Consider the following 12,793-nt stretch of genomic DNA (forward strand, 5'->3'; position numbering starts at 1 on the left):
TTAAGCGGAATTTACTTCTGCCTTGAATCGAGGCCGTAGCTACGCTGTACCCTACGCTGAAGCCTGACATGCACCTCCCCATATGTAACTACACGTCGTGGCGACACAGACCTCCTGTCTAATTTTGTAAGTTGAAACCATTTCCCTCAGTGGAAACAAAGCTTTTTTTTTTTTACCTTAATTTCACAAATAAGAAACAATAAATTGTGAAGACAATAATGCCTACACAAAAATAGCATTTTAAGTCTTGCGTGTGATTTATCCTGGCTTCATACGAGCAGAGGAAATTTCCACTAGACGCTAGGCTAATGTATACAATGTAAAATGCCATAGGCTTGTGCTAATAACGTTAGCATGTTGTATTTGTTTGGAAAACTTGTTTAGTATCCTTGTGAGCTGCAGTGGAGCTGATTTTTGTAATGTTACCTTTGTTAAATGTTGCTGTTGTTCCTGGTTTTATATGGGAAGAGGAAAAGTTTGCTGGTCACTAGGCTAATTTATACAATGTAAAATGCCATAGGCTTGTGCTAATAACGTTAGCATGTTATATTTGTCGGGAAAATGGGTCCAGATAAAGACAAGTGTTTGTGAATGCTGCGATTTATAGTGAAGCCAATTTGTGTACTTGTGTTTGAAATCCGCTATTAAGCCATGTTTAATGTGTGTTTGGGTGTGTTTTGAATCAACAAAACTTTACAGCACTTCACAGAAACCCCGCCGCCAACTAGTGTTTTGGAGGTGTATCTACAGAGTGACACAGACACACCACCGCACAAGTATAGATGCTCACAATGGTGTAGGGTCTGCCGCACAAGTATAAATCCCACTTAACTTGTAATTGAGAAATTTGAGAAGTCCTGCTCAGCTTTGACACATGGAGCGTTTTCACTTGTAATTTGTAGATTTTGGTGAGACCCTGGGTCAAAACACCTGGCAAGAGTAGAGTCACTCTAAAGTGTTCGTCATGTATGTTAATAGTGACCTGTCGACATGTACAATGGCTCACTGGATCTTTTGCAGCTGTACTTTGAGAGGGCACAGGAAATATTTACATTGAAGCCATCAAAGGAACAACTGTCAAGTGACGTGAGAGCAGCTCCCGCTTGATGAACACCACCACGTGTTCCTCTTCACTCACACATGTCCTCGGCGGTAAAAGGACATCCCAGCTATTCCAGCCCTTGACACACATCCCTCTGAGGCATGCACATTAGGCACATGCCTCTCACCTCTGGCTTTAGCGAGGCTTTGTTAGAATAAAACTAAGCCCTCGACAACTCTCGTCCATTCCTCTGGACTTCTGGGCATCAGGGGCATGCTCTTTGGATTTTAGGAATACCACGGCTGCTACAGCTATCACGATGGCAAGTTCAGGGACTGATCTCCACTTATGCACCACTGTAACATAATGCTGCTACTTGATAATATGACTAAATGAAATCACTCACTCTGTTTTCCAAGCATTTATATTGACCTTTGTAAGCACACAAACAAATCCAAACACTTTAATCCATTCTTTTTGGATCAGCTGAAATAAATGAAAGACAAAATCATAAATTAATGTCATAAATATTTCTTCTCTCTTTATCTAATATGCATATTTACTGGACACCATTATCCCTTTATCTCTCCTCTTAGAGATGAGTGTAGGATTCAGTAATCCAGTGGTACATACAATGCTAACACAACAGTGAGGATGACGAGATTCAAGATGATTGAAAGAAGAAATGGCTCACAAACACAAAATGATGTAAGCTAAACACAGTTTGTGATGCAGGTGAAGAGTCTCTTGTGACACTAAACAGTCAACATGCATGAGACGAATCCATCTTCTCTTCAGTCAGCAGCTCAAAACTCTTTACTTCTTTTCTTCTCTAGCAATTTGAGCTGCAAGACACAAACACAAGTCAACAGTCAGAGGCCTTGGTAAGTTGAACAAACTTAATTTGGTAGCATATATTAAAAGCAAATACAAACTAAACATTTTTATACAGTGAATCCAAATTTGAGGATTTTTTTTGTTTGTTTTTGTAAAAAATAAAAAAAATTGCATGATTTGAACCTGCAATTGACCCTTTGCTAAGTCCAACCCCCAGATGCGGACTGGCCAATCATAACGTAGGTCAGGCCGGCTCAGACCAGGGTCCCACAACAACACAGCTGTGCTCCATTGACTCTAATGCAGTCGTTTCAGATTTCCTTCATTTTCAGGCTGGTTTTGTGGATTTGGAGCTAAATGTTGTGTCTGGGGCACGTTGTGTATTAATGATACTTGTTACCTGGAGAGGTTGGAAAAAGATATACGTTTCTTCCCTGTTCCAAAACCAAAATCAAACCCTGAAAAGTGTAGGGTTAGCTAACGTTAGCTAGCTACTGAAGATATAGCCTACTGAATGTATACACATGCTGCTTTTGCTTTTTAATGATTATAACAGTGAAACAAAGACCGACTCTGCTGTACAGGAACCAGTGAAGTGACATCTGCACACACTGCGATGCCGCACAGCTGGTTCAATATCGGCAAAGTTTCCCTTTATATTCATTGTCTTCTGTGGCGATCAGCAGTGATGTGGTGGTTCACTTTTACACTGTGATCTGTAGCCTATAGTTCGGCTTTAGCTTCTAACTATCTTTGTCTTTTTAACCTTTTGTTGCTGCTGAGTCAGTTTGACATCCTGGATATATCCTTCACACACAGACTGTAGACCCCTCTGTCTGCTTCTCTCTGCAATCACTGTTTCATTTTTCCAAAAATATGATAATATTTCTTCAGGGAGTGCAGTTAGTTACAGTGTGGGCTCCATGCTTACTCCAACAGCTTGTCGGACCATCACAAAGGGGCGGGGCTTAGCAAGAGGTCAATTGGGTCTTAACGTCAGGATAACAGGTTGATTTGAAGCATGACAGGACAAAACATTGTCAGTAAATGTTGAGAGTTTAAAGAGGGAGGGACACTCATACTGAGTTGATGAATCGTGGCTTTGAAATCTAATTAAAGATACACTATGCAGAATTTTCCTAAAAACAATGTATAGATTGGTGCAGAAGTAATCCCTCTCAAGCATCACTTATGACCTAATGACCTACTAGGAATGTGTGGAAGTGTATTTATCTGGCCTCTGCCTGTACTTTCTTATTGATCCCCAAGAAGTCATCTTGGAAAGAACTATGTCCTCTAGAAGTCGTTAGATTAGTACCAACTGAGTATCTTCACATGGAAGGCCACGAGATGTGGTTGAAAGCTTCATAAACAACAAATACATTACTGTGAGCCTTTTTGTTACGATATTTATTTGGGTTTGCTGTAAATTCTGCAGCTCTTGTAGGGGAATTCCTGTTTTTCCTATAATCAGGAACACAGTTTTTTCCAGGAAACTTATGGGAAATTGGGAAACCTGTAAATCAAAGTGTTCACCATTTAACCTAATGAACATTTTTACTATATTTTCTCACATTTACACAAAGATACCCTTTTCTTGATAACAGACTGACATTTATTTATGTGGACTTCAATGGTATTTTTTAATTTTTAAGGAGGGGGAATGAGGGAAAACAGAGGATGCCACAGAAAGGATTCAGTGTCTAAGTGGGTCATAAAAAAGAAGACACATGACCAGCAGGATACTTACGGCGAACCTCCAGTTTACACTCCACTATGTCTTCCCCGCTCCCGTTGACTGCTTTGCACATATAAACTCCTCCGTCGAATGTACAGGGCTTACGGATCTCCAGCGTCAGGACACCTTGTTTACTGATCATCCGGTACTTGGCTTCATTTGAGATGTCCATCTTGTTTTTGTACCAGGTCACTTTGGGCTAATGAGGCAGGACACAGTATTACAGGTGAGACTTTTCACAATCTGCTGCACAATTAATGAGTAGAAGTCCGTTAATAACAACCATAATCACTGGGTTTATCTGAGGGATTCTGTTTCATAGAGGACAGGGTGTTTATTACCTGCTACTAATCCTCAAATGTCTGCATGGAGAGATGTGAGTGTGTGTATGTTTGTTTGTATGAGTCAGAGCATTATAGGTATCAGTCTCTGTTTGTTTCATAGTATTTTTTCCTTTGCTTTCATTCTTTGTTGTTGTAGTCTACTCAGTTTTTCTGTATTTTGGGATAACACAAATATTTAAGCATGAAAGTTTGCTAACTGTATGGTTGAAAACTCAGCAAAAAGACGATAGGTGGATGTTGAGTGGATTGTTTTGCTATTTTCAAAGTCAAGGGTGAATTTCTGTGTTCACCTTTGAAGCCAACACACACTAAAAGTCCTTAATTTCTCCCTTTAACTGTTTTCATTACAGCTGAAGTCAGGACAAAATGATATTACCAAAACTGCACCCAACTGACAAGATTTTTGTTTCTGTGTGTGATTATATCTAATCAAATCATATCATGTGATGAACCTACTGACCTTTGGTATGCCTCTGACTGAGCAGCTGAGGGTTGTGCTGTATCCTGCGATGATGGAACGGTTCACCAGTGGTTGTGTGAACTTGGGAGCCTGTAAGAAGTCAAATTCCTTGTAGCTGGGCGGCTTGTAGTCAATACCTGAGGAGACAGACAGAGAGACAGGTAGGTATTGTTTTCCTCATGACATAAAATCACAACCATAACTGCTTTGTGCTAATCATATACATGCACTCAGAGCCCACCTGTTTTCTGGATGAAGGCGCTGTCTGTTGTGTTGCAGGGGTCCATGCTGAGGCCCACCAGGTTGTTGGCGAAGACTCGGAAGACGTACTCATTCCCCATGATGAGGTCGGACACGACGCAGTTGGTTCGCCTGTACAGCTCGTAGACCGTGAACCACTCCTGCATATGTATCACATAAGCATGTTTCAGATTCAGTTTTTACCACTCTAAAAATACATGCTGTACTGTTAGGTGACAACTGAATATTGATTCATATTTGATCTTTTTATACCTGACTCACTTAAATGTGACAAGACTTTCTGTATTCTGTATGATAGCTTATTTTTATTTATGTTTTAGGCAAATGCTGCATAGTAGCTGCATTCGGGGGCAGTAGCTCAGCTCATGGGGACTTGGCTTGGGAACTGGAGGGTCACCAGCTCAAGTCCTTCTCCGGACCAAATATGGAGCGTGGACAGGTAGCGGGAAAGCTGCCAGGTCACCTCCTGGGCACTGCCGAGGCGGCCCTTAGCAAGACACCGAACCCACAAGTGTTTGGGGCTCCTGTCCAAGGGCAGCACCCTCGCTCTACCATCTCTCCATTTAATGCATGTACAGGTCCTGTTTGTGCATGTGTGTGTATTTCGGGCCTGTGTGTATATGGCAAGAGTGAAAAATAAATTGAACTTCCCCTCAGGGATTAATAAAGTGTATCTTCCTCTCTTTCTTCTTCTTTATAGCAAACCTTTAAATCTATTTATTTAGGCACAAGTATGACCCTAACCCAGATTTAAACCACAGCAGCCGTTACCTCTGACATCTAACAGGTACACAGCTCATTGTTATTGGTAACATGATCATCAGAATCCCCAGGCTCGCTATAAAGAGATGCAAGTGAAATTAATTTGATCTAATAATGACTACAGTGAAACATGAGCCATCAACCGAGCGGGGCAGAACAACAATGGCTCCGCGTCACCACACGGACAATCCAGACCAGGTCAAGGCTATGAGGATAAGATTAGGACATTCCAGGCCCGCTTCGTTCCTGGTAGCTCGAAGCGGAGAACGGTGCCAGCTGGAGGTCTTGCCAACAGGCCCATAATGCATCGCTGCTGGCCCACAGAGGAGAGTGTGTGCTTAGCATTGGCTGATTACGGTTTTATGTGTCACAGGGGAGGCTAAAATATCCCTCTGTGTCCATGCAGCATTCATCCTCGCACATGAACAGACACACTCATTCATGTTAACAGGAAGAGAGGTTTGTAAATGTGGCTTCACACGAGCTCAGTTGGTGGTGGTGGGTAAAATTAAAGGCCTGAAGTGAAGCAGTTTTCAGTGAACAAGACACAAAGAGATATAATGACAGGGAACCATTGCCTTCCTCTGGGAAGACCTCTGGATGTTATATTTTGTTACTAGAAACTGAAACCTGACTTGAGACTGGAGTGAGGTCAGGTCGAAATGACTTTTAATTCAGTGGAGTTGGGTAGTGTCGTTGTGTCTGATACCAAAATGGATCAAGGTGGACTAGTCACCAGCTGCATCATGATCATGGATCATTCACTCCTGGTAGCAAAGCAAATTCTCATCTTCACATTGCGTGGAGTTTAACTTTGTCCAACTCAGCCTCAGCTTCAACCAGTGGCAAGAAAGTATGTGTGGACGGGACATTAATTGTTGCTTGGTTTAACCAGCCAACGCTGTATGATATCAGCCATGAAAAATACAAACTGCCCCTCATGAGAGACCTGGCAGACAGTTAGTCAGGAGACAGGCATGAAACGTTAGCAAATGGAAATGTACCATAAGCATATTTCGTTGTGTTTATTGGCAAGCTAGCTAACATTAGCTAGCTAGCTAGATTAGTGCATGGGTCACGTCAAACACTGCCCTCATTTAGCACGAATTATCGCTTCAGCAGGTGATGGTCACTTGCTTGCATTTATTCGTGTGTGACCGTAACCTCATCCTGCACTCAGGGGCGTTTACAAAGTTCATCCAATCAAATGAGATTTTTGGTGACTAGCTAGCCACACTGGCCGTATATAACCACACTTCACAGTTTGTGGGTTGTAGAGAGATAGGAAGACGTGTGTTTGGGTATCAGTGGGAAAAACCTTTGATTTTACTTCCAAAATAATGTGGCTGAGGTGTAATTCATTTCTTCCTCGTCCTCTTCCTGATGAAACAGCAAGGGATGTGTGTGGTCCCATCAGTCCTCCAAGCAGTGGATTCCGCTGTAGCTCAGGAGTGCGTGAAACTATAAGTCCGCCCACTTTTTAGCAGTCCAATCAAATGCAAAGGATTTGATTTGAATCCCTCTTGTAACTGTACACTGCTCAAATATTTCTGTTTCAGTACAGAAGCTAAAGACGCTCTAACTTCCGTTTCACCGGGACTTTTAGATAAATGTATTTATCCACATTGGGTTCAGGTTTTCAATCATGGGTCCAAATATTCCCCCTGTAAAGGCCGCTAATGTCAAAGTAACATAAATTCTTAGAGGGGTTTTCCTGTCTAACTGCTGCAAAGTGATTTAATTTGGATCATAATTACCGATCAACATGAGAAGCTTGTTTTCAGCTTCATTTGAATGTAATATAAAAACAGATGTAGGCTTTGTTGCTACAAGGATGGGATCTAAAATTAGAAACTTGTTATGTGGTGAAAACAACCTCATGATCAGGCAATGTGTTAAATAGCTGTGTTTCTGTTTTACTCTGATCTTTTGTATGTCATGTTGTACACGACACATGAAAAGAGATTCTTGATTTCAAGGGGACGTCCTGGTAAAAAGAAGGTAAAATACGACGTAAAGAAAGTCTCACCATGGTCTTCTTGTCAGCTTTCTGGATGGTGTAACCGGTTATTTCACAGTTACCGTTGTCCTTAGGTGGCTTCCACTCAAGTGCCACATTGAAGCCCCAGACATCCATGATCTTCAGATCCTTGGGGGGCCCTGGGAGATCTACAGAGGAGACATATGGATCGTGAGTGAATGTCCACTACAGAAAGAGAATTTATTCCTGTTTTACTAAAAGCCAGCTCTCCATGTGTTCAGTCCTGCTCACCAACAATCTGCAGCGTGATACTTGCTTTGTCTTCCACGTTCTCAATCTGCACCTGCAGATCGTACTGTCCCGAGTGTTTTCTCTCCGTCTTGCGGATGAAGAGAATCGTATCCACTTCGCTGTTCCTCACACTGGCGAATGAGGGGTGCAGAACCTCCCCGTCTTTGCTCCATGTGACCTTTGGCCTGGGCTTACCCTGCAGGACAAAGGACAAGGTCTCAGTTTAAAATGCTACGTGTCAGGTCATTTTTTACAGATGGTTTCAGACAATGATTTTTCAAGGAAACTGTCCCTACACATCTTTGTTCCATAGTAAAAAAATCACAACTTTTGGACGAATTACCATGAAATCTGGTACAAGTATTTCGCCTGACCTTGCGCATAGTGCCACCAACAGGTCAAGAACTCCCCTGGCCCAACATGTTGATGTTAAGTTATGCATGATGTTAGCATTTCAGCATGCTGGGTACGAACATGGCCTTTTCTCTGGCACCACCGTTAGACCAAACTTTACATCTCTTGCTCAACCTCTAGCAAGGATCGAATGGTACTAAAGGTGCCTTTTGATTTTTCATAGATACCCAGATATGACAATATATACCATGAGAGTTTTGCAATATTTCAGCCAGTTTGTTAAGCAGTATAAAATTACATTGAATGGAATCACAATGTTGACAGTGTCTCCAACTATCTTGATGAGAGTCTGGCGGAGATTTCTGGGGAGCCAAATTTTAGGGCGCTCTGTGAAAGAGAAAAAAAAAGGAGGCCTGATTGAAAAATGGAAGAAGCTCAAGACACGAGAATGACTTTGAACTAAGAAGAAATATTTGGCTACATGAAACACACTGGTTACAACTGAAGGAGCAGAGTGTCGTCATCAAAATCAAACATATAAATACTTACGCATAATCTCTCTGATGGTGACAGGTTGAGCCAGAGAGGCAGGAGCACTGGGACCCGCCATGTTGTAGGCCCGCACACGGAACTGCAGCTTGTCTCCAGTGGTGAGGTTTTTGACTGTCAGTGATGTGCGGTCGGTCAGACCCTGAATGGCTGGTATCCATTCATCCGCTGCGACCAGGAAACACACAAAGAGAGAAACAACAGGTCATCACAGCAAATATAATGACTCTATTATATAACTATAATACCAGTCAGTTCAAACATTAATGTGATCATATTATCACCATGCTGATGGCCCACAGATAACTCTACAGACAAAGTGAGAATGTGAGAGAGGGGTGTGACATATGCAACAAGAGATGTTGCAATGACATGCTATCCATTCAGCGACAGGGTTGATGAGTTTCTCATCCTCCTTCTAACTGACAATAGTTTCTGGTAATCTGACCGTCCTGTGTAAGCTGTTTGGACATTTAAAGAGATCAGTAGCTGCTCTTCACTGTGATAAACTGATTGGTGTAAATAAACTTTGATGATACATGCTATAAAAACCCTTCCTTATCAAAAGCATGCAGGCGGGTGGCTCCAGCACTTACTGCCCTCCTTGCAGTACTCAACCCCGTAACCCTCGAGTTCAGCCGAGCCGATCCTCTCAGGCTGCCGCCACTTCAGCGAGATGGAAGTGTCACTGATGTCGTCCACGCAAAGTCCGATGGGCTCACTTGTGGGGGCTGAGAGTGAGGCAGAGGGCAGATAAACGAGCTCCGTTAGTCAGTTAGAGCATTACTGAATTAAAGTCAGAATGAAGTGGATGAACCTGATCAGCACTTAGCAAATTATGCTAAGTAATTTTCTTGAAACTTACTTACTTTTAATTGAACTTTTACTTACCTACGAGAAACAGAAATGCTATCAAAGCAAGTCAGCGAGGCTACTAATACAGCAAGTTAGTTGATTTGTCTGATCTTTGAGCCAATCACTATGTGCCTGGCGTCTACTGTTTCTGTCAAGACAATCTTCATGTGCAGTAATTGCAAAAATAGTTGTAAAGTTCTGTAGTTGTTTTAAGGAAATCATTGGTGTTACTACATGTTTAACATTAAAAAATGTTACCAACAGGCCTGTGGTGCCTGATTGTGTGAGAAATCAGATACAGTTAACATTTAAATTAATAACAGTGATGTAAATGAGCATGTATTCAATTTAACAACAGACTACAGAGAACGAATACAATGTCAATTTCAATATCAGATATTTGTGGTTGTGTTATCAGTTATCAAAACAGTCTATTAGCCTTTAAGCCTGCGTACGTCATCCTGGGAAAGATGAGCTGTCTGACTAACCTGGAGGTCACAGCAGGGCTAAAGTCTAAGTGCCTGCTGTGCTTTCTGTCCAGCAGGGATGAGATGACATGATGTTAATTCACATTACAAGACTCTAAAAGACGTTAGCTATGTCAACATGAATTGCTTTCACCATAAAAGTGCCAGACAAACAGTGTCACAATAACTTTGAGCTGCAGAGACTAAGGCGGTTTTCACACTTGGACCTTTAAACTGAGCTCAAGGTGCACCAGAAAGTGGACTGACAGAAAAGGGACTCAGCTCTTTTTGTGTTCACACTGTCAGTTCATTTGAAAAAGGACTCAGTCCTCTTCCTATTCACACTATGGTCTATATATATATATAGTGACATAGTTTTCGTTTGTTTCATTTCCTTTGACGTGGCACTGCAGTGTGGTTATGAAGCCTCTCGCTTTCAGATGAACTTAAAATTGGAGGGAAACATTAGTGTTTCTGTGTATTGTAGAGTGTTGCTGTTCCATGTATTCTACATTTACTTCAGAGGAGTCTGAGTTTTTTTCGAGTGTTTACATATGCGCAGAAAATGCTGAGTCACTGCTCTGAGTCCATTTAGACAGCTGAAAAGGATCAAGTGTGAAAACAACATAAAATGCCTTGTTTTTTAGGTACAAAGCAAATGATGAGTGTGAGATTTAGGACCTCTACTCTCATTTAAAGACTTTCTTATTCCTACTGTAAAACCGTGGGGCTCAGTGTGAATTATGGAGAAAAGATGTATTTTTACAGCTTGTTTAAGGCAGGAATGTTGCACCATTACTCCGCCTCGCCATTTTGTATAAAATGTGCAAACTTGGAATGGGCTGCATTGTTGTTTCGCCACTGAGCTGGTAATGGAGGTAGGAACAGAGCTGAATTGATGCCTGTGTAAAATGGCCATAGACACTGACGCTGACACTGTCCATTTAAATATGGCCTCCTACTCACTGATCCCTGCTACATTAATGCTGCCACACACCATTGCTGCTGCTGGCAAAACTTTGCCTCCTCCACCCCAGCCTCCACCTCCCTAATTCAGAGTCCTAACATGGCATTAAGCTTAAAAGGGTGTTTTATGTCTTGCTGTGGGCCCACTCTTGTACACCCAGGGTGGTTTTCTGCATCATGCTCCCTGTATTGGTTTCCATTTGCTGCAATAAATGGTTAAAGCATGTAGAGTGATTCCAAATAATATGCAGCCAGCAAAGTAACAAGAGTAACAAAAAATATTTATATTTAAAAAAAAAAAAAAAAACACTGCAAAGACGTCCAAAATAACTTGGGCTGAGTAACAAACACATATGTTGACTAGTTGTGCATGATGCAAGGTACAAGTGAAGAATCCTCCACATTGCAACAGAGAAGAACATCTCATACTTCCGTGGAAATATTTGGTCAACCATATATTTTGACAATGTTGCAACAACATGTTGACAGCATGAGGACTGACTGAAAGGTGATGAATTTAACTTGTGGCATTGTTGTCACTGTAGGGTCAGGACTCAGTGTCACAGGACACATGCTAAATATTCAGGGCAAGGAAATGATGGTAACTCCAGACAGAGGTCAAGGGTTTTCTCGGTCATAGCAGCAGGGAATATTTCAAAAGTAGCTCAGGGTGATTTGGACGAAGGTGCAGAGTGCAAAGCAGAGATCTCATTAAGATGTGTTTGATAAGCAGATAAACATTATGGGACATTTGCAACACCAACAGCATGATAATTAAACTGAGCTTAACACTTTCAAACATGTAGACCACTGAAAAATAAGAGGCTGGAATATGCAGGTAATTTTCCCACTCATTAACAAAATTAAGTTTAGTTTCTTTTTCTAAAACCTACATGATAGTCCAACATCTAAAAGAAATGAATACTACCAACAGGTTCCGGCTCTGGCTCCGGTTCAGGAGCAGGAACAGGCTCTGCAGGGGTCTCCTCTGCCGGGGGAGCATCGCCCGCCTCTGCAGGGGGAGCACTTTCTGCTGGTGGTGTCTCATTCTCAGCTGGAGCTCCCTCTTCCCCGCTGGGGGCTGCCTCTGCAGGAGCAGCTGGTGCTGATGGTTCGCTGCTGGCTTCTGGTTCCTGTTCTACCGCAGGAGGTGGAGGCGTCTCTGTCTCAGACTTGCTGGCTTCCACCTCTGGTGGTGCTTCCACTGGGGCAGGTTTCTGTCCTTCCACAGGTTTCTCTTCTTCCACTGGTTTCTTTTCCTCCACCTGCTTCTTCTCCGCTGTCTTTGGAAGTTTAGGCTTTGTCATCCTCTCTCAGTGTGTCGCAGTCCTGCTGCCGATCAGAGCTAATGGTTATACGTGTCCTCCTCTGCTGTCAGATGCTCTGCTCTTAGCTATGCTCTCATTCTCTCTCGCACACACACACACACACACACACACACACACACACACACGTGAAGCCTCCTGTTCTCTTTGCTGTAGTGACAACAATGCTTCCTTCGGAGCAGCCTCCACAGTAGCATGAACCCCTCTGTGTTAAGCAGCTGGTCCAAGCAGAGACGAGCACTTCCAGGCCATTATTTATAGAGGGGGATTCCATGGATAGTTTCCTAATCGGCTGTCTTACAAGCAAGTGGCCATCTGGATACAATGATGTTCCCTCTTAAATCAACAGGTGGAGAACGAGATGGTGGTTTAAAGAATCAGCAATGGACTAACGGTCAATCCGAGCTTGAGCCCCTGCCTTATAGGATACTATCGGGGTAGTAAGGTAGTATGTCTCACTGCACTGGTCTCAGACCTCTGGATCACCACACACATCTCTGATAAGTTCAACAGTTCATATGCAATAAAGTGAAACAAAATGGCAGTCAGATTATCAGGCTA

General features: G+C 42.4%; 1 protein-coding gene across 1 annotated transcript in view; it reads right to left on the minus strand.

Annotated features, from left to right (window-relative positions):
* Positions 1-1,448: 1,448 nt before the first annotated feature.
* The window catches only part of mybpc3 (myosin binding protein C3), a 45,433-nt gene continuing 34,088 nt past the window's right edge, over positions 1,449-12,793 (minus strand). The window contains exons 23-31 of the mRNA XM_078175169.1: positions 9,216-9,350; positions 8,620-8,787; positions 8,369-8,457; positions 7,717-7,912; positions 7,474-7,613; positions 4,663-4,822; positions 4,422-4,558; positions 3,630-3,816; positions 1,449-1,887 (exon numbers count right to left, since the gene is read on the minus strand). Coding sequence (XP_078031295.1) covers positions 1,859-1,887; positions 3,630-3,816; positions 4,422-4,558; positions 4,663-4,822; positions 7,474-7,613; positions 7,717-7,912; positions 8,369-8,457; positions 8,620-8,787; positions 9,216-9,350 — 1,241 coding nt within the window. The 3' untranslated portion in view covers positions 1,449-1,858. The remainder of the gene's footprint in view (positions 1,888-3,629; positions 3,817-4,421; positions 4,559-4,662; positions 4,823-7,473; positions 7,614-7,716; positions 7,913-8,368; positions 8,458-8,619; positions 8,788-9,215; positions 9,351-12,793) is intronic.

The sequence above is a fragment of the Epinephelus lanceolatus genome, chromosome 2, assembly GCF_041903045.1.
Source record: "Epinephelus lanceolatus isolate andai-2023 chromosome 2, ASM4190304v1, whole genome shotgun sequence".
Classification (NCBI taxonomy): Eukaryota; Metazoa; Chordata; class Actinopteri; order Perciformes; family Serranidae; genus Epinephelus; species Epinephelus lanceolatus.